Raw genomic sequence first — 22,202 nt, forward strand, 5'->3', positions numbered from 1 at the left:
AGCTGGGAAGGGGCTGGAGAATCCCTGAGGAGCTGGGCAGGGGCTGGAGAATCCCTGAGGAGCTGGGAAGGGGCTGGAGAATCCCTGAGGAGCTGGGAAGGGGCTGGAGAATCCCTGAGGAGCTGGGCAGGGGCTCAGCCTGGAGCAAAGGAGGCTCAGGGGGGCTCTGAGCTCTTCCTGGAGCCCTCCCTTCTCCAGGGGAACATTCCCAGTTCTCCCAGCCTGGCTCCAGCTCCCTGATGTCCCCTGGGCTCCCTCCAGCAGCTCCAGATCTTTTTCCTGAGGACTCCAAAGCTGGATTGGAGCGGAGCCATGGCTGGGGCAGCAGGGGAGGTTTAGGGACAATTCCTGTCTGTGTCACCTGCTGTCCCCCCTGCTCTGTGCCTCTCCTGGAGTGCAGCCCCCGTGGGTTCTGGGTCCTGGCCCGTGTCCCTGTGCCCCAGCTGATCCCTGGGACATGGTTCCCAAATCCCCGGATTTGGCTCCTCGGGAATTCCTGGGGTTCCAGGGGAGGGACAGAACCTGTGCTCGTGTTCTGCTTTTACCACCAAGAGTCCAAATCCAAACCCTCAGATCCCAAATGAACCCTCCTATCCCAAATTAACCCTCCTATCCCAAATTAACCTTTGCATCCCAAATTAACCGTCAGATCCCAAATTAATCCTCAAATCCCAAATTTACCCTTGTGCCTCAAATTAACCCTCATATCCCAAATTAACCCTCAGATCCCAATTTAACCCTCCTATCCCAAATTAACCCTTGCATCCCAAATTACCTCTCCTATCCCAAATTAACCCTCAGATCCGAATTTAACTCTTCTATCCCAAATTAACCCTCAGATCCCAATTTAACCCTTGCATCCCAAATTAACCCTCGTATCCCAAATAAACCCTTCTATCCCAAATTAACCCTCAGATCCCAAATTAACCCTTCTATCCCAAATTAACCCTTCTATCCCAAATTAACCCTTGCATCCTACATTAACCCTCATGTCCTGAATTAACCCTCATATCCTGAATTAACCCTCCTATCCCAAATGAACCCTCCTATCCTAAATGAACCCTCCTATCCCAAATTAACTCTCACATCCCAAATTAACCCTTGTATCTCAAATTAACCCCCCTATCCCAAATTAACTTTCCTATCCCAAATTAACCCGTGTATCTCAAATTAACCCTCCTATCCCAAATGAACCCTCCTATCCCAAATTACCCTTGTATCTCAAATTAACCCTCCTATCCCAAATGAACCCTCCTATCCCAAATGAATCCTCCTATCCCAAATGAATCCTCCTATCCCAAATTATCCAAACCCAGAGCAAAGCTTCCCTAGACTCTGAGCCATCCCTGTGCTGGTGGCAGCCAGGGCTGCAGTTTCCCTGGCAAACTCACCTTGCAGGGGTTAAATGTGCTGCAGGGATTGTTTAACCCCACTTGCAGGAGGGATTTGGGTGTTTCCAGAGCCCTGCCCCACTCCCAGCCCTGGGAACGTGCCTGCTGCAGGATTTGGGAATGAGATTGGGAGCTTGGTGTTGTGTGGACTGGGAAATTTTTGGGATAAGATGAATAAATCCTTTGTTCTGGAAATCAAGAGGAATAAAAGCCAGGATTGGGTTGGAGGGGGTGTCAGGGGAGCCATCAGTCCTGCCTGGGGCAGCCTGACTCCCGTGGCATGGGCACGTCCCAGAACCCAGGGATTTATGGATTGCTGGGAGGGCTGGCAGGGCAGCTCTGGCTCAGGAGGTGCAGGCACCTCTTCAGCGCTACATTCAGTGAATTTTACATGTGTCTGAATGTTGAAATTGCAGATAAACACCTGAGTTTGTGACTGGGAGACAGGGTCATGGTGTGCTGTGTCAGTCCAGGCAGAGGGGGAATTTCATGGAATCATGGAATGGCTTGGGGTGGAAGGGACCTTAAAAATCACCAATTCCACCCCTGCTGTGGGCAGGGACAGCTCCCACTGTCCCAGATGGATCCAACCTGGCCTTGGGCACTGCCAGGGATCCAGGGGCAGCCCCAGCAAATCTGGGAATTCCAGCCCAGCCCCTGCCCACCCTCCCAGCCAGCAATTCCTTCCCAAGAAGGAATTCCCAAGAAGGAATTTTTTCACTCCAGTTCCATCTCACAGAGGAGTTTATCCCACAAAATCGCATCCTGCTGCAGCCCTGCCATGGCCAGGGACTCTTCCACCATCCCAGGCTGCCCCAAGAGCAGCTCCAGAGGCAGGAGGTGGAGGTGCAGATGTGGGAATCCCATCCTGGAGCACTGGGATCACCTCAGTCCCTCCTGTCCCAAACCAGTCTGGGATCCCCCATTTCAGCTCCAACCAGGACTGATTTCCCTCAATCCTTGTGATCCTTTACCAGCTCCAGTTTCACCTCACAGTTTATCCCACAAAATCCCACCCCACTGCAGCCCTGCCATGGCCAGGGACTCTTCCACCATCCCAGGCTGCCCCAAGAGCAGCTCCAGAGGCAGTGCCTGAGGGTGCAGATGTGGGAATCCCATCCTGGAGCACCTCAGGGTCTCCCCATTAGGATCCCTCCCATCCCAAACCAGTGTGGGATCCTGGGATCCCCCATTTCAGCTCCAGCCAGGAACCTCTGCAGTGCCGAGATCTGGTTTTCCTTGCATGGAGGAGATCCTTTCACTCCAGTTCCCCCTCACAGAGGAGTTTATCCCATGAAATCCTGAGGGTGCAGATGTGGGAATCCCATCCTGGAGCACCTCAGGATGGGCTTTAATGTCCCTCCCATCCCAAACCAGTCTGGGATCCTGGGATCCCCATTTCAGCTCCAGCCAGCACTGATTTCCCTCTCACCCTGCGATCCTTTGCCAGCTCCAGTTCCACCCCATGGAGGAGCTGATCCCAATCCCAGTTTTCCCTCCTCATCCCTTCTGAGGAGCCTCCAGGACCCTGCCTGGGGCACTCTGGGGTTGGGAATCCTCCCTGAGCCCCGAGCTGCCTCCAGCTTGAAGGATGAGTCAGGGCTCTTCAGTTCTCGCTCTCAAGGTGGTTTATTGTTCCTTATCTATAAAAATTTCCCTCCTGCCCTGCCGAGGTCCATCCAGCAGGACAGTCCCAGGCACTCTGCCTGCCCTGGGGCAGTGTTATCTCTTTATACTAAAAACCACCTGTACAATATTTACAGAACTTCCCAATACTGTCACCTGTGTTGGACAGTGAGCTTCTACTCTAAACCAACCCAAAAGTACCACCAGCACAGCAGAAGATGGAGGCAAGAAGAAGGAGAAAGGCTGGATCCCTCCTACCCAAATCCGTCCACCTTGCACCCTGAACCCCCATTCTAGAAACCCCAAAAATGTATTTTTTCACCCAGTGATAATTGTATCATTACACTAAAACTGCTGTGGCTTGCAGGTCTTCACACAAGGCTCCAGGGTCATAATGGAACACAGAGGGGTTCTGGGCTCCGTGCCAGGGTCCCATGGGGGAGATCCCATGGGGGAGATCCCATGGATGAGATCCCATGGAGAAGATGCCATGGAGGAGATCCCATGTGGGAGATGCCATGGAGGAGATTCCATGGAGGAGATCCCATGTGGGAGATCCCATGGAGGAGATCCCATGTGGGAGATCCCATGGAGGAAATCCCATGGAGGAGATCCCATGTGGGAGATCCCATGGATGAGATCCCATGGAGGAAATCCCATGTGGGAGATCCCATGGAGCAGATGCCATAGAAGAGATCCCATGGAGGAGATTCCAGGGAGGAGATTCCAGGGAGGAGATCCCAGGGAGGAGATCCCAGGGAGGAGATGCCATGGAGGGAATCCCATGGAGGAGATCCCATGGAGGAGATTCCATGTGGGAGATCCCATGGAGCAGATGCCAAGGAGGACATCCCAGGGAGGAGATGCCATGTGGGAGATGCCATGGAGGAGATCCCAAGGAGGAGATCCCAGGGAGGAGATCCCATGGAGGAGATGCCATGGAGGGAATCCCATGGAGGAGATTCCATGGAGGAGATTCCATGTGGGAGATCCCATGGAGCAGATCCCATGGAGCAGATGCCAGGGAGGACATCCCAGGGAGGAGATGCCATGTGGGAGATGCCATGAAGGAGATCCCAAGGAGGAGATCCCAGGGAGGAGATCCCAAGGAGGAGATCCCGTGGAGGAGATGCCATGTGGGAGATCCCATGGAGGAGATGCCATGTGGGAGATCCCATGGAAGAGATCCCATGGAAGAGATCCCATGGAGGGGATGTCATGTGGGAGATCCCATGGAGGAGATCCCATGGAAGAGATTCTATGTAGGAAATCCCATGTGGAAGATCCCATGGAGGGGATCCCATGGAGAAGCCCCATGGAGGAGATCCCCTGGGGAATATCCCCATGTGGGAGATCCCATGGAGGGAATCCCATGGAGGAGATCCCATGGGGAATATCCCCATGTGGGAGATCCCATGGAGGAGAGAAGAGCGCCCCTGAGCCCCCTGAGCCCCCTGAGCCCCCTGAGCCCCCGGCAGCTCTGGAGGGCTCTCCTGAGTTCTGCCTCCCCCCAGCCCCCCCAAACCCCCACCCCCCCGGCTGTCCTTCCGTCCCTGTCCCTCCCCACCCCCTTTTCCCGGGATTTGGGGTGCCCAGGGAACGTCCCCTAAGGACACAAAATGGAATTCCCCCTCTGATCCCACCCAGCCCAGATTCCCCCCTGGTGCCTCTCCCCAGGGACAAACCGGGAATGGAACCCAAGCTGCGCTTTTGGGCCAATCCAGGTGAAACCCACGGAATAACTCGGGGGATTTTGCCCGGTTTTTGCCTTTTTTCCCCCTTTTTGTTGCCTGAGGAGCAGCAGGGGGTGCCAGGGTCCCCTGGGTGCCGTGCCTGGAGCAGTGCCAGCGTTCCCTGGGATTGCAGCGCAGCAAACCCCGCACTGAAGGGCATTTCCCTGCTCCCAAGCCCGGAAAAATCAGAATATTTGGGCTGATCCCAGGCAGATCCTGGCAGATTCCAGGAATTTTCCATACCTGGAATCCTGACCATGCCCTGGACCCACCGGTGTCCGAGCTGCTCTCACCTAGAAATGATAATTTGGAGTGATAAACTTATTTAAATGTGATTTTTTAGAGTTAAATTCAACTGGCACTGATTTCTTTTAGAGTGGAATTTATTTAGATTAGAATTTTTTCGAGTCATATTCACCTAAAAGGGATTTTTTAGAATGGAATTTAGTTCTATTTGAATTTTTAAAGCTATATTCATCTAAAAGTGATTTTTTTAAAATGGAATTTATTTAAATTCGAATTCTTTTAGAGTTGCACTCCCCTAAAAGTGATTTTTTTTGGAGTTACACTTATAAAGATGAGATTTTTCATAGTTTCATTTGCCTAAATGTGATTTTTTAGAGTGGAATTTATTTATATTTAAATTTTTTAGAGTTGTATTCACCTAAAAGTGATTTTTAGAGAGCGATTTAGTTCTATTTGAATTTTTTAGAGCCAAACTCACCTAAAAGGGATTTTTTAAAAATTACACTTTTATAGATGGGATTTTTTTATAGTTTCATTTGCCTAAATTGATTTTTTACAGTGGAATTTATTTATATTTGAATTTTTAGAGTTATATTCACCTGGAAGTGATTATTTAGAGTGGAATTTATTTCTATTTGAATTTTTTAGAGTTGCACCCCCGTAAAAGTGATTTTTTTTTTGGAGTTGCACTTATACAGATGTGATTTTTCACAGTTTCATTTGCCTAAATGTGATTTTTAGGAGTGGAATTTCTTTATATTTGAATTTTTTAGAATTGTGCTCAGCTAAAAGTGATTTTTTTGAGTGACACATTTCATATCAGCATTTTTGAGATCTGATTGTTTTTTTAGTTACACTGATCTAGATGTGATTTTTTTATCATTTCATTCACCTGAATTTGATTTCTTAGAGTGGCATTAATTTAGATGAGATTTTTAGAGCTGAACTCACCTAAATGTCATTTTTTTAGAGTGGAATTTATTTATAATTGAATTTTTTAGATCTACACTCACCCCAAAGTGATTTTTTTTGAGTCACACTGATTTAGATGTGATTTTTTTTTAGTGTTTCCTTTTCCTAAAAGTGATTTTTTTAAGGTGGGATTTATTGAAATTTGAATTTTTTAGAGTTGCACTCACCAAAAATTGGCATTTTGAAGTGGCATCAGCACATAATTCTTGATAAAATATTTTGATAAATTGTATTTTTACATAATTTAGGATCAAACAAATATGACTTATATTTTTTTTATAGTTTCATTTACCCAAATGGGATTTTTTAGAGTGACTTTCATTGAAATTTGATTTTTTTTTAATTTCATTAAATTTTTTTTAAATTTCATTTTTTTGGGAGATTTCCCTTCTCTCCATGTGGAATTTTTGTGTTTCACTTGCCCATATTTCAGGTTTTTTTAGTTATCCTTTTTAATCCATGGAATTTTCATGAGCTGCACTCACCTGGATGGGAATTTTTGGACTGACACTCATTTAAATTTCATTTCTTTAAGCTACACTCCCCTAAATGTCATTTTTTTGGAGTGACTTTCATTTATATTTGGTTTTTTTAGGATTTCACTTGTCACTCTTTGATATTTTAGAATTCCACTTGCCCATAATTAAATTTTTTGCTGTTCTAATTATTTATAAATGAATTTTTTATGACTTCTACTCACCTAGATGGGATTTTTTAGAGTGGAACTTAATTAAATTTGATTTTTTTAGTTTCATTCACCTAAATGTGATTTTTTTGAGCAACACACTCATTTCAATGTGATTTTTTTTAGGATTTCAGTCATTTCGCTGTGATATTTTAGAATTCCATTTACCCATATTTAAATTTTTTGCAGCTTTATTTACTTAAAAATGAAATTTTTATGACTTGTGCTCACCTAGATGGGATTTTTTAGTGACTCTTACTTAAATTTGGGGGTTTTTTTTAAAGTTTATTCACCTAAATGTGATTTTTTTGAGCGAGAAGTTTATTTAAATGTGATTTTTTTTAGGGTTTCCCTTGTCTGTGTGTGATATTTAACTGCTCCACTCACCCATAATTAAATTTTTTGCTGTTCTAATTATTTAAAAATTAATTTTTTATGACTTCTACTCATCTAGATGGGATTTTTTAGGGTGGAACTCAATTAAATTTGGTTTTTCTATAGTTTCATTCACCTAAATGTGATTTTTTTGAGCAACAAACTCATTTAAATGTGATTTTTTTTTAGGATTTCAGTCATTTCACTGTGATATTTTAGAATTCCATTTTTCCATATTTAAATTTTGTTGCAGTTCTACTTATTTATAAATGAAATTTTTATGACTTGTACTCACCTAGACAGGATTTTTCGTGACACTTACTTAAATTTGATTTTTTTTTTAAAGTTTATTCACCTAAATGTCATTTTTTGCAGCGAGAATTTTATTTAAATGTGATTTTTTTTTTAGGGTTTTCCTTGTCTGTGTGTGATATTTTACTGCTCCACTTATCCATAATTAAATTTTTTGCTGTTCTAATTATTTATAAATGAATTTCTTACGACTTCTACTCATCTAGATGGGATTTTTTAGGGTGGAACTTAATTAAATTTGGTTTTTCTATAGTTTCATTCACCTAAATGTGATTTTTTAGAGCAACAATTTCATTTAAATGTGATTTTTTTTTTTTAGGGTTTTCCTTGTCTGTGTGTGATTTTACTGCTCCACTTATCCATAATTAAATTTTTTGCTGTTCTAATTATTTATAAATGATTTTTTTATGACTTCCATTCATCTAGATGGGATTTTTTAGGGTGGAACTTAATTAAATTTGGTTTTTCTATAGTTTCATTCACCTAAATGTGAATTTTTGGAGCGAGAATTTGATTTAAATGTGATTTTTTTTTAGGGTTTCCCTTGTCTGTGTGTGATTTTACTGCTCCACTCACCCATAATTAAATTTCTTGCAATTTTGCTCCTCGCCCGTGGATTTTGGGTGGGTTTCCCAGGTTTTCCATGGATTTTGGGTGGGTTTCCCAGGTTTTCCATGGATTTTGGGTGGGTTTCCCAGGTTTTCCATGGATTTTGGGTGGGTTTCCCAGGTTTTCCATGGATTTTGGGTGGGTTTCCCAGGTTTTCCATGGATTTTGGGTGGGTTTCCCAGGTTTTCCATGGATTTTGGGTGGGTTTCCCAGGTTTTCCATGGATTTTGGGTGGGTTTCCCAGGTTTTCCATGGATTTTGGGTGGGTTTCCCAGGTTTTCCATGGATTTTGGGTGAGTTTCCCAGGTTTTCCATGGATTTTGGGTGGGTTTCCCAGGTTTTCCATGGATTTCTCCCCGTTCCAGGTGCCTGGAGCCCAGGATCTGGTGGATTTCTCCCCGGTTTATCGATGCCTCCACATCTACTCCGTCCTGGTGAGTGAATCCCAAGTTTTCCTGCTCTGGGAATTCCCTGGATCCTCCCTCCCTTATCCTGGGAAGGGCATCCCTGAGGGCTGGATTTGGGGAAAGCTCTGGAATTCCTTCCTGCAGGGCACTGGGATGCAAAGGGAATTTCCTCTGTGTCCCAAATCCGGAATTTTTCATCCGTTTGTATTTGTCAGTTGTTGGATTTCCCTCCAAGAATTCCTCTTTGCACGCAGGAATTTTGTTGTTCCATGGGAATGGACACATTTTGGGCAGGGATTGGTTGGATTCTGACGCTGTTTCCTCCAAGAATTCCTCTTTGGATCCAGTAATTCCATTATTCCTTGGAAATGGAGGAATTTTTGCAGGGAATGGTTGGATTCTGATGCTGTTTGCTCCAAGAATTCTTGGGATTCATGAACTTCATTATTCCATGGAAATGGGAGAAATTGGGGCAGGGATTGGTTGGATTCTGACACTGTTTGCTCCAAGAATTCCTCTTTGCACGCAGGAATTTCGTTGTTCCATGGGAATGGACAAATTTTGGGCAGGGATTGGTTGGGATTGGTTGGAATCTGATGGAATCTGAGCTGTTTGGTCCAAGAATTCCTCTTTGGATCCAGTAATTCCATTATTCCTTGGAAATGGAGGAATTTTTGGGAGGAATTGTTTCCTCCAAGAATTCTTTGGATTCATTAACTTTATTATTCCATGGAAATGGGAGAGTTTGGGGCAGGATTGGTTGGATTCTGACATTGTTTTCCCCAAGAATTCCTCTTTGGATCCAGTAGTTCCATTATTCCTGGGAAATGGAGGAATTTTTGGGAGGGATTGGTTGGATTCTGATGCTGTTTGCTCCAAGAATTCTTGGGATTCATGAACTTCATTATTCCATTGAAATGGGAGAAATTGGGGCAGGGATTGGTTGGATTCTGACACTGTTTGCTCCAAGAATTCCTCTTTGCACGCAGGAATTTTGTTATTCCATGGGAATGGACAAATTTTGGGCAGGGATTGGTTGGGATTGGTTGGAATCTGATGGAATCTGAGCTGTTTGTTCCAAGAATTCCTCTTTGGATCCAGTAATTCCATTATTCCTTGGAAATGGAGGAACTTTTGGGAGGAATTGTTTCCTCCAAGAATTCTTTGGATTCATTAACTTTATTATTCCATGGAAATGGGAGAGTTTGGGGCAGGATTGGTTGGATTCTGACGTTGTTTTCCCCAAGAATTCCTCTTTGGATCCAGTAGTTCCATTATTCTTTGGAAATGGAGGAATTTTTGCAGGGGTTGGTTGGATTCTGATGCTATTTGCTCCAAGAATTCTTGGGATTCATGAACTTCATTATTCCATTGAAATGGGAGGAATTTGAGTGGGAATTGGTTGGATTCTGACATTGTTTCCTCCAAGAATTCCTCTTTGCATGCAGGAATTTCGTTATTGCATGGGAATGCACAAATGTTGGGCAGGGATTGGTTGGAATCTGATGCTGTTCACTCCAAGGGAAAGGAATTATTCCGTGGGAATGGGAGAACTTTGGGATGGGTTGGATTCTCTGATTCCATTGTCTCCAGGGATTTTTTGGATTCCTTAACTTCATTATTGCATTGAAATGGGAGAGTTTGGGGAAGAATTGGTTGGATTCTGACGTTGTTTTCTCCAACAATTCCTGGTTGGATCCAGTAATTCCATTATTCCTTGGAAATGGAGGAATTTTTGGGAGGAATTGTTTCCTCCAAGAATTCTTGGGATTCATGAACTTCATTATTCCATTGAAACAGGAGAAATTTGGGCAGGATTGGTTGGATTCTGATGTTGTTTTCCCCAAGAGTTCCTCTTTGGATCCAGTAACTCCATTCTTGCTTGGAAATGGAGGAGTTTTGGGCAGGGATTGGTTGGATTCTGATGCTGTTTCCTTCAAGAATTCCTCTTTGGATGCAGGAATTTCGTTATTCCGTGGAAACTGAGGAGTTTTGGGCAGGGATTGGTTGGAATCTGATGCTGTTTTTCCAAGGGAAATGAATTATTCCATGGGAATGGGAGAATTTTGGGAAGGAATTGGTTGGGTTCTGATGCTGTTTGCTCCAAGGAAAAATGAATTATTCTGTAGGAATGGGCAGGAATTGGTTGGATTCTGATACCATTTTCTCCAGGAATTCTTTGGATTCATTAACTTTGTTATTCCATGGAAATGGGAGAGTTTGGGGCAGGGATTGGTGGGAATCTGACGTTGTTTCCTCCAAGAGTTCCTCTGTGGATGTGATAATTTCATTTTTCAGTGAAAATGGGAGAGTTTTGGGCAGGAATTGGTTGGATTCTGATGCTCTTTCCTCCAAGAATTCTTTGGATTAATTACCTTCATTATTCCATTCAAATGGGAGAATTTGGGGCAGGATTGGTTGGATTCTGATTCCATTTTCTCCAGGAATTCTTTGCATTCAGTGACTTTGTTATTCCATGGAAATGGGAGAGTTTGGGGCAGGGATTGGTTGGATTCTGACATTGTTTCCTCCAAGAATTCCTCAGTGGATGCGATAATTTCATTTTTCAGTGAAAATGGGAGAGTTTGGGGCGGGGATTGGTTGGATTCTGACGTTGTTTCCTCCAAGAATTCCTCTATGGATGCGATAATTTCATTTTTCAGTGAAAATGGGAGAGTTTGGGGCAGGGATTGGTTGGATTCTGACGTTGTTTCCTCCAAGAGTTCCTCTGTGGATGCAATAATTTCATTTTTCAGTGAAAATGGGAGAGTTTGGGGCGGGGATTGGTTGGATTCTGATGCTCTTTCCTCCAGGAATTCTCTGGATTCATTACCTTCATTATTCCATTCAAATGGGAGAATTTGGGGCAGGAATTGGTTGGATTCTGATTCCATTTTCTCCAGGAATTCTTTGCATTCAGTGACTTTGTTATTCCATGGAAATGGGAGAGTTTGGGGCAGGGATTGGTTGGATTCTGACGTTGTTTCCTCCAAGAATTCCTCTTTGGATGCAGCAATTTTGTTATTCCATGGGAATGGAGGAATTTTGGGCAGGAATTGGTTGGATTCTCTGATACCATTTTCTCCAGGAATTCTTTGCACACAGTAACTTTGTCATTCTGTACAAATGGAGGAGTTTTGGGGGAGAAATAGTTTGGATCCTGATGCTGTTTTCCTCCTGGGATACCTTTTTTGGATGCAGCAATTTTTGTTATTCCCTGAAAAATCGGAGAGTTTTGGGCAGGAATTGGTTGGATTCCGATGCTGTTTGCTCCAAGGGTTCTTCTTTGGCCACAGTAATTTCACTATTCCATGGAAAAGGAGGAGTTTGGGCAGGAATTCCTCAGAAATGGATCATTTGGAGATCTGCCCTGCCCTGCCAGCTCTGTCTGACAGGAGCAGCTTTGCTGCCATCCCCAAATCCACCCCTTGCCTGGACCACTCTGAGATTCCTGAGGGAAAAATTCCCACAGATTGTGCCAGGAGTTTGTTTTTTGACTGAAAAGGCTCCTTGGAGCTGCCCCAGAGAGCTCCTGTTTCCACAGGCCGGCTCCTGGGAATTCTGAGTACACTGATTTTTAATATTAATTTATTTTTAATATTTATTTTTAATATTAATTTATAAGGAAGGCAAATAAAGAACCTTTGGAGCTCACCCTCCAACTTTGAATTGGGAATTTTTGGGATGCTTCCAAGCAGCATCCAAGCCTTGATTTTGCCATTCCAAGGAACCTGCATCCCTTTTCCAGGGCCTTGGGAGCTCACCCTGCAAATTTTGATTTTGGGGATGCATCCGAGCCTTGAATCTCCTGATCCAAGGAACCTGTGGAGCCTCATCCCTTTTTAGGGACATTTGGAGATCATCCTCCAACTCTGAATTTCAGGAATGTTTCCAGGAGCATCCAAGTCCTGGATCTGCCATTCCAGGGAACCTGTGGAGTCTCTTCCCTTTTCCAGGGCCTTGGGAGCTCACCCTCCAAATTTGAATTTTGGGGATGAATCTGAGCCTTCAATATCCCATTCCAAGGAATTTGTGGAGTCTTTTCCCTTTTCTTGAGCCTTTGGAGCTCTCTCTCCAACATTCAATTTCAGGGATGCTTCTGTGCCATTCCACGGACCCTGTGGAGCCTCATCCCTTTTTAGGGTCCTTTGGGACTCATGCTCCAGCTCTGGGTTTTTTGGGATGCTTCCAGCAGCTTCCAGGCCTTGATTTTGCCATTCCAAGGAACCTGCATCCCTTTTCCAGGGCCTTGGGAGCTCACCCTGCAAATTTTAATTTCAGGGATGCATCCAAGCCTTGAATCTCCTGATGGAAGGAACCTGTGGAGCCTCATCCCTTTCTAGGGACATTTGGAGCTCTCTCTCCAACTTTCCATTTCAGGGATGCTTCCAGGAGTATCCAGGACCTGGATCTGCCATTCCAGGGAGTCTCTTCCCTTTTCCTGGGCCTTTGGAGCTCACCCTCCAACTCAGAATTTCAGGGATGCATCCAAGCCTTGAATCTCCTGATCCAAGGAACCTGTGGAGCCTCATCCCTTTTTAGGGACATTTGGAGATCATCCTCCATCTTTGAATTTCAAGAATGTTTCCAGGAGCATTCAAGCCCTGGATCTGCCATTCCAGGGAAGCTGTGGAGTCTCTTCCCTTTTCCAGGACCTTTGGATCTCACTGTCCAACTCTGAATTTCAGGGATGCATCCAAGCCTTGAATCTCCTGATCCAAGGAACCTGTGGAGCCTTATCCCTTTCTAGGGACATTTGGAGCTCTCCCTCCAACCCTGAATTTTTGGGATGTTTCCAGGAGCATCCAAGCCCTGGATCTGCCATTCCAGGGAAGCTGTGGAGTCTCATCCCTTTTCCAGGGCCTTGGGACCTCACCCTCCAATTTTAATTTCAGGGATGCATCCAAGCCTTGAATCTCCTGATCCAAGGAACCTGTGCAGCCTCATCCCTTTCTAGGGACATTTGGAGCTCTCCCTCCAACTTTCCATTTCAGGGATGCTTCCAGGACTATCCAAGCCCTGGATCTGCCATTCCAGGGAACTTGTGAAGTCTCTTCCCTTTTCCTGGGCCTTTGGAGCTCACCCTCCAACCCTGAATTTCAGGGATGCGTCCAAACCTCCAATGTCCCATTCCAAGGAACTTGTGCAGTCTCATCTCTTTTCTGGGGTCTTAGGAGCTCACCCTCCAAATTGTAATTTCGGGGATGCATCTGAACCTTGAATTTCTTGATCCAAGGAACCTGTGGAGCTCTCCCTCCAACTTTCCACTTTAGGGGTGCTTCCAGCAGCATCCAAGTCCTGAATCTGCCATTCCAGGGAACCTGCATCCTTTTCCAGGGCTGCTCCTCTCGTGGGGCTCTTCCCCTGTGGTTGAGCAGCCCAAATCCCAGGCAGGAGATGAAAGGAGCTCTGTGCTGCCAGCTCTCCTCCCTTCCCAGCCTGGAGAGGGAATTGTTTCCCAGTTTCAGCGTCCCCAGCGATCCACACGGGTTTGCTGAAGGAAAGGAACTGTCAGGAGCCCCCTTCCTATAAAACATCTTTCTGTGCCCCTCATCTGTTCATAATTAGGTCATTTGGCCACGTTGCCGTGAGATTTTCTTGGAGTGAGAAGTTCCCCTCCCCAAAATGTGTGGCTGTGTTTATCTTGGAGGAATATCCCAGCGCTGCGGGCGGAGCTGGGAGCTGGAGCAGGAGTTTGTTAATTGGGAATTAGGAGGGAGCTGGAAGGCTGGGGGGAGGCTGAAAGTGCCACTTTATCTGGGGAAACTTTGGGGAGGAATGGGGATCGTGGGCACAGGGTTGGGAATCCCTTTGGAGGGGCTGCCAGGCCTGGGTTTGACACCAGGGTGTGGGTTTGATATGGATTTAATATGGATTTAATATGGACTCAATTTGGATTTCATACGGATTTAATTTGGATTTATTATGGATTTGATGCTGTGATTGTCCACAAAGGTGTTCTAAGAAGGGTCAGCAGCTTCTGCTGGTGGACAGGGCAGTTTTGAACATCCCAAATGGTTGCATTCCATGGATTTCAAGGCCAAGACGTGGAATTGCTTTGCTTCACATAACAGAAATGGGTTTGTCTCTGCACTGGGGATCTTTAATGTCTTTCAAACCAGAAAAAGGGATTGGTCCTCAGAAATGTGTCAGGGGAAGCAGCAGATCCATGGGATGGATCTGGGTGGGATTGTCTCCTTCTGGGTGGTGGTGTCCCTGCAAGGGCCAGGGGGGATCATGGCATGGGAGGAGAGGGAGCAGCCAGGGGAGGTTTAGGGTGGATATTGGGAAAATTCCTTTGTGGAAAGGGTTTTCCAGCAGTCCCAGTCCCTGCAGGGATGTGGCCCTTGTGATGCCTTGTGAAGGCTGACCTAGAGCAGAGACCAGACAGTTAAAGAATAATTTATTAAAAGGATCTCCTCCATGGATCCACCTTGGGCAGCACCAGAGCCCAGCCAGGGCTGCAGCCAAGATGAACCAAAATGGTCCCAAAATCAACCCAAGATGGACCAAAATGGTCCCAAAAGAACCCAAGATGGACCAAAATGGTCCCAAAATGCACATGGGGCACGGGGTCTCTCCCTGGGATCAGCTCTGCTCCATTTGCACCTTGCAGTTCATTGTCCCATCCCAGCTTCAGCCCCTGCAGTGCCACCCTGCTTGTTTTTCTCTCTCCAGCCCACGGGGTTTGTGCTCCTGGGCTGAGATTTGGATCATTTGTCCTTGGTGCCCAGCTGGAACAGGAATTGTTTTGTCTCCCTGCTCTGTGCACAGAGCTCACCATCCCATAATATGGAGCTCAGACCCACACACTAAAGCAGCACAGATCTGAAAAACGAAAGTTAAAACCTGAGGCATCAGCTGGGGACACAGGACAGGGCTGGGGATGGTTGGATTCAACCCCAGAGGATTTTTCCAACCTTTGGGATTCCATGGAGAGGTTCAAGCAGGGCAGGGGAACAGTGCCAGCAGCTCTGTCCCCACCCTGAGCTGGGACCAGCCCCTGCTCCCATTCCCGTCCCTGCTCCCATTCCCATTCCTGCTCCCATTCCCGTCCCTGCTCCCATTCCTGCTCCCATTCCCATTCCTGCTCCCATTCCAGCCCTGCTCCCATTCCTGTCCCTGCTCCCATTCCTGCTCCTATTCCTGCTCCCATTCCTGTTCCTGCTCCCATTCCAGCCCTGCTCCCATTCCCGTCCCTGCTCCCATTCCCATTCCTGCTCCCATTCCAGCCCCTGCTCCCATTCCTGTCCCTGCTCCCATTCCCATTCCTGTTCCCATTCCAGCCCTGCTCCCATTCCAGCCCCTGCTCCCATTCCTGTCCCTGTTCCCATTCCTGTTCCTGCTCCCATTCCCATTCCTGCTCCCATTCCAGCCCTGTTCCCATTCCTGTCCCTGCTCCCATTCCCATTCCTGTTCCCATTCCTGTCCCTGCTCCCATTCCTGTTCCTGCTCCCATTCCCATTCCTGCTCCCATCCCAGCCCCTGCTCCCATTCCCATTCCTGCTCCCATTCCAGCCCTGTTCCCATTCCTGTCCCTGCTCCCATCCCAGCCCCTGCTCCCATTCCTGCTCCCATTCCAGCCCTGCTCCCATTCCAGCCCTGCTCCCATTCCTGTCCCTGTTCCCATTCCTGTCCCTGCTCCCATTCCTGCCCCTGCTCCCATTCCCGTTCCTGCTCCCATTCCTGTCCCTGCTCCCATTCCCGTCCCTGCTCCCATTCCAGCCCCTGCTCCCATTCCAGCCCTGTTCCCATTCCTGTCCCTGCTCCCATTCCAGCCCTGCTCCCTTTCCTCCTGTTTGTCCCCATCCCAGACCCTACAAACAGGAGCGAGGACGAACAACGAGCAGCAATGGGAGCTCAGCTCTCGGGAAGGTGTTTTAGGGAGCCAGGAGCAGGAGAAACCCCCTGAGCAGCAAATTGCCCTTTTGCTGACCCGAGCCCGAGCCCTGGCCTGGCTCTCTGGGCCCAGCTCGGGTGGAGCAGTGTCAGAGATCCTGCACAGCATCCAGGGAACGGCCCCGGCAGTGTCAGACGGAAGGATCATAATGTAATAGTTCCCCAAAACTCCCAATATTTGTCATTTACAATGGCGTTATCTCGGAGCTTGGCCTGCAGTTAAAAAGGCCCACGTTGAATAAACATTGAGATATTTATTATTTTTAGTGAAATCGACCTTCCAGTCACCTCGGTTTTATGGCTGCGCTGCTTATAAATTCCCAAAGGATTATTTGCAAACTCCTGCTCCTATCTGGCAGCCTTATCAGCAGGGCAGGAGTTCACATATTGTACCGGGGGGTCAGCCCGCGGTCATGGGCTTCCAGAGGGGGCCAGGCACCTGTAAATCCTGCAAATCCTTCCCTCGGCAACCAAGGCGAAGGACAACATCCAACAGGCACGGAGACTTTTCCAGGAAACGCTGAACTTTGGCAGGAAGGGCAGAGCAGGGGGAAAGAAAGTGAAGGAAGGTCAGGCGGGGGTTAATTGAGAGCTGGACCTTGGCGGCAGGACGGGCTCTCCTGGGATGTGGGATGGGATTGTTCATCCCAATCCCTTTCCTGGGCAGGAAGGGGCTGCCTGGGGGAGAGATGGGAGTGAGGAGGGTTTGGATCTCTGCAGACACCAAACAAAACATCCCAGGTTCTTTGGGGTGCCTCCATTCCAAAGCAGTGAAAGGTTTAGGAGGGGCAGTGGCAGCAAATCCAGGGATTTCAGGATCAGTTGGGAAAGGTCTGGCCTGCTCTGAGCTGACCCTGAGCCCTAAACCCAGCCCAGGTTCTGCTCAGCCATTTCAGGCTCTCCTGGGGTGTTTGATGGGATTGTTCATCCCAATCCCTTTCCTGGGCAGGAAGGGGCTGCCTGGGGGAGAGATGAGCATGGGAAGGGTTTGGATTTCTGCAGGGCTGGGATAAAATATCCCAACATTTCTAGGGTGCCTCCCTTCGTAACCAGGCTGGGAATCTGTGAGTGATTTAAGGAGAAGGACTGTCAGCAAATCCAAAGATGGCAATTTCAGGATCAGTTGGCTGAGGTCTGGCCTGGTCTGAGCTGATCCTAATCCTAAGCCCAGCCCAGGTTCTGTTCAGGCATTTCAGGCTCTCCTGGGATGTTTGATGGGATTGTTCATCCCAATCCCTTTCCTGGGCAGGAAGAGGCTGCCTGGGGGAGAGATGAGCATGGGAAGGGTTTGGATTTCTGCAGGGCTGGGATAAAATATCCCAACATTTCTAGGGTGCCTCACTTTGTAACGAGTCTGGGAATCTGTGAATGATTTAAGGAGAAGGACTGTCAGCAAATCTATAGATGGGAATTTCAGGATCAGTTGGGCAAGGTCTGGCCTGGTCTGAGCTGATCCTAAGCCCAGCCCAGGTTCTGTTCAGGCATTTCAGGCTCTCCTGGGATGTTTGATGGGATTGTTCATCCCAGTTCCTTTCCTGGGCAGGAAGGGGCTGCCTGGGGGAGAGATGGGAGTGAGGACGGTTCGGATCTCTGCAGACACCAAACAAAACATCCCAGCTTCCTTGGGGTGCCTCCATTCCAAAGCAGTGAAAGGTTTAGGAGGGGCACTGGCAGCAAATCCAGGGATTTCAGGATCAGTTGGGCAAGGTCTGGCCTGGTCTGAGCTGACCCTGAGCCCTAAACCCAGCCCAGGTTCTGCTCAGCCATTTCAGGCTCTCCTGGGGTGTTTGATGGGATTGTTCATCCCAATCCCTTTCCTGGGCAGGAAGGGGCTGCCTGGGGGAGAGATGAGCATGGGAAGGGTTTGGATTTCTGCAGGGCTGGGATAAAATATCCCAACATTTCTAGCGTGCCTCCCTTCGTAACCAGTCTGGGAATCTGTGAATGATTTAAGGAGAAGGACTGGCAGCAAATCCATAGATGGGAATTTCAGGATCAGTTGGCTGAGGTCTGGCCTGGTCTGAGCTAATCCTGAGCCCAGCCCAGGTTCTGTTCAGGCATTTCAGGCTCTCCTGGGATGTTTGATGGGATTGTTCATCCCAGTTCCTTTCCTGGGGAGGACGGGGCTGCCTGGCACTGTCCTGAAGGAGAGACAAGTGTGGGTCTCTGAAGATATCAAACAAAACATCCCAAAATCTTCAGGGTGCCTCCATCCCAAACCAGGCTGGGAATCTGTGAATGATTTAAGGAGAGGGACTGACAGCAAATCCAAAGATGGCAATTTCAGGATCAGTTGGCTGAGGTCTGGCCTGGTCTGAGCTGATCCTGATCCTAAGCCCAGCCCAGGTTCTGCTCAGCCATTTCAGGCTCTCCTGGGATGTTTGATGGGATTGTTCATCCCAGTTCCTTTCCTGGGCAGGAAGGGGCTGCCTGGGGGGAGAGATGAGCATGGGAAGGGTTTGGATTTCTGCAGGGCTGGGATAAAACATCCCAGATCTCCAGGGTGCCTCCATCCCAAAGCAGTGAAAAGTTTAAGGAAAGGGACTGGCAGCAAATCCAGGGATTTGAGGATCAGGTGGGCAAGGCCTGGCCTGGTTTGAGCTGACCCTGAGCCCTAAGCCCAGCCTATCTCAGCCATTCACCTGCAGCCCGGGCTGGTGGCACCAGCTCCATCCCCTGCTGGCAGGGGAGCTGTGGGAAATGGCAATAAATAAAAAATTGTGATCTAAAGAACAGACCCAGAACGTGATTTCACCATCGAGGGTCGATCTTTTATGTTGCCTCTGACCAAAGTCTGTGTAGAGCTGGGGCTGCTTTGATCAATATCCAAAATAAAGGGGGAGAGGTGAGGCCTGGGCCAGCTGGTTTATCTGCAGGAGCATCTCAGCAGCTGCTGGGAGCCTTGGATTTCCAGGCCAAGACATGGGATGGCTTCGCTTTACACAACAGAAAATGAAAAGCAGTTTTGTGTTTCATGTTTCCCCTAAGCTGCAGCGAGGCAGAAAGCAAAGAGTGAACCCAAAGCAGAAAGGAATGAAATGATAATAAAAATAAAAATAAGCCAAAAAAACTCAAGGCAGAGTGGGCTGCACTGAAGGTGGTCCCAAAAAGTTGTCAGGAGGCAGCTGAGGGTGATTTAAGTCCCTTAAACTCTTCCCTGAGCGGGGCTGGTGCCTGTTAGTGCTCATTTAGGCTCTGCCTCGGCGGGGTGGGTTTTTTTAGCTCGGTGCTAATTGCTTCCCAATTACTTTGAGGTTCTTCACATGTTCCTGAAGACACTGGGATTGACACTCCCAGCTCTTTGATCCCAGCTACAAAGGGGTCATCTTAGGGGAAAGAACAAGTGTCCAAAAACACAGGCAGCAAGGCAGAAAGAAAAAGGGAGCGGATTCTGAGGTAAAAACAGCCTTAAAAGCCGGAGCTGCTGAAGGATTTCTGGAGAATCCAGAGCTGGATAATTTAGATAAATGGGAGCTGACAGGGATTTACTATAAATTTGTCCTATCTCAGCACTGACATTTTTATCTGTGCTGCCTCTCCCCCGACCCTCGAGCTGCTTTGATGCACAAAGTGCATTAAAAAGGTTAAAAAAAAAAAAAAGTACAGTTAATAATAACCCCCCTGTTTTACTGCAAAACAATCCACCTAGGAATATCTTGTCGGGGTGGATAGTCTGTATCCTTTTGGAGCAGCTCTCCTTGGGAATTTTAGGGAAGGACAAGTTTTGTATCTCTTAGTGCCCAGCCAGCGCAGCCTTGGGAGCAGAAACAAGGTTTTCTTTTGGGATTATCGCTGGGATCACAAGGTTTTGCTGCGGGAGCTGCTCAGGGGTCCCTGGGCTCAGGGTGAGCCTGTGGAATTCCCTCCTGGGATGGCCCCATGGAGCAGATTCCTTTGGAAATGGTGCATCCTGTGGATCCCGGGTCTCCTGCCAGCCCTGCTCCGAAATCACTTTAATTCCTCTCACAGGTGTGATGCTGCTGGTGCTGCCTGCCCGAATCCTCCTGTTCCTGCTTTTTTGGGATGGGGTTGGGAAGGGGGGCCCAGCTCATCCCTGGGGCTGGGGCTCCCACTCCCTCCCCACCCTCTCGGGGGCTCAGCATCCCCACCAAAAATATTTGTGCTTTGCAGAGGGGGCAGAGCAGTTGAAGTTCTCCTTTCAAGGCAGGAGGGAGGCTCTTTAGGAACCGCAGCTCCAGCAACGAGAGCCACCCAGCCCTGCCTTTCAGATGAAACCAAACCTTTTTTCTCTTTGTAGCCCCACTTGTTCCTTTTATTCCACAGTGCAACACAAACCCCACCATGGAAACTCTGCGGTTCTTCTGTTTCAGAGCTCGGGCTTGTCGAGTTTTCCTTGGGAACTCGAAAACTTGATGGGTTTTTTTTTTTTGGAAAGGAGCGGGGCGCGCGGTGGAAAAAAAAAAAAACAAACCCCTCTCTGGTGACTCCTTGTTCATCTCAGGCACTTTGCAGCCTGTCCCGTGGCCGTGTCCTGGCATTTCTCAGCGTCTGCTGCCTGGGCTGGTGCCTGGCGCAGGGAGATAGCTGTAAACAGAGCTCTGAGATCATAGGGGAAGGCTGGGGGAGCCACTTTGTGCGCGGCATTGATAAGGCCACAGGAAAAGCCATTAGAGCGGCCGGTGTCAGTGACCTGCGATAACCACCCTGTCCTACGTGCTGATGGAGCCCGGCCCGGGCTGGCCCTGGTGGCAGCAGGGTGAACTTTGGGGATTGTCACAGGGCTCCCTTCACCCCGTGACCTCCTTTTCTTCCCCGGCAGAAAAGCGCTCGGCCGCCATCAAAGCGGCGGCGCGGGAATCGGCGCGATAGGATCGCAGGGCCTGGGACGTTCCCCTCGGAAAACAGGCCTGGAAAAGGGAGGGAGAGAGGAAAAAAACACCCCCAGCCAGGGAGGCTTTCCTGCAACAGCCCTGGGGCAGACTCCTCGTCAGCTGAGGGGAGGGGGAGCAGCAGAGCTTTCCCAGGGCTGGGAATGTCCTGGGGGTCTGGATTTAGGGCTGGGAATGTCCTGGGGGTTTGGATTTAGGGCTGGGAATGTCCTGGGGGTCTGGATTTAGGGCTGGGAGTGTCCTGGGGATCTGGATTTGGGACTGGGAATATCCTGGGAGTTTGGATTTGGGGCTGGTAGTCTCCTGGGGGGTCTGGATTTAGGGCTGGGAGTGTTCTGGGCATCTGGATTTGGGGCTGGGGATATCCTGGGGGTCTGGATTTGGGGCTGGGAATGTCCTGGGGGTCTGGATTTAGGGCTGGGAGTGTTCTGGGCATCTGGATTTGGGGCTGGGGATATCCTGGGGGTCTGGATTTGGGGCTGGGAATGTCCTGGAGGTCTGGATTTAGGGCTGGGAGTGTTCTGGGCATCTGGATTTGGGGCTGGGGATATCCTGGGGGTCTGGATTTGGGGCTGGTTTCATCCCCTCAATCCCATCCCTCTCTCAGTGGCCAGCTCTGACTGCCCCCACTGGGGGAAGTTCATGGAATCTGTTTGGTGGTTTGTGGGATCATTCCCTGGGGAGGGATCTGGGGGGTTCTGGTCTGACCTCCTGGAATGAGGGATGGGGGGGTATTGGGAAGGAATTGCTGGCTGGGAGGCTGGGAAAGGGCTGGAATGGAATTCCCAGATTTGCTGGGGCTGCCCCTGGATCCCTGGCAGTGCCCAAGGCCAGGCTGGATCCACCTGGGACAGTGGGAGGTGTCCCTGCCATGGATGGGGCTGGATGAGCTCTCAGGTCCCTTCCCACCCCAACCATTCCATGATTCCATGGAAGCAGCTCAAGATCAGCCCAGGCTGTTCAGAGCTTTATCCCACCTTGTGCTGAAAACCTCCAAGACTCCAGAAACTCTCTGAGAACTTGTCCTGCCCTGCCCTTGTCCCCTGAGCTGGCACTGCTGGGGCACCTCCAGTGCTGGGGCAGGTCTGGAGAATCCC

The 22,202-nt window shown here is 48.3% G+C and overlaps 1 protein-coding gene across 2 annotated transcripts in view; it reads left to right on the forward strand.

Moving 5' to 3' along the window:
* EXOC6B (exocyst complex component 6B) overlaps window positions 1-22,202 on the forward strand; it is a 309,916-nt gene that overhangs the window by 141,105 nt on the left and 146,609 nt on the right. For both annotated transcript variants that reach the window (XM_084205070.1, XM_084205071.1), the window contains one exon: window positions 8,315-8,383. In XM_084205070.1, coding sequence (XP_084061196.1) covers window positions 8,315-8,383 — 69 coding nt within the window. The remainder of the gene's footprint in view (window positions 1-8,314; window positions 8,384-22,202) is intronic.

This window comes from Fringilla coelebs, assembly GCF_963513975.1.
Source record: "Fringilla coelebs genome assembly, chromosome: 4".
Lineage (NCBI taxonomy): Eukaryota > Metazoa > Chordata > Aves > Passeriformes > Fringillidae > Fringilla > Fringilla coelebs.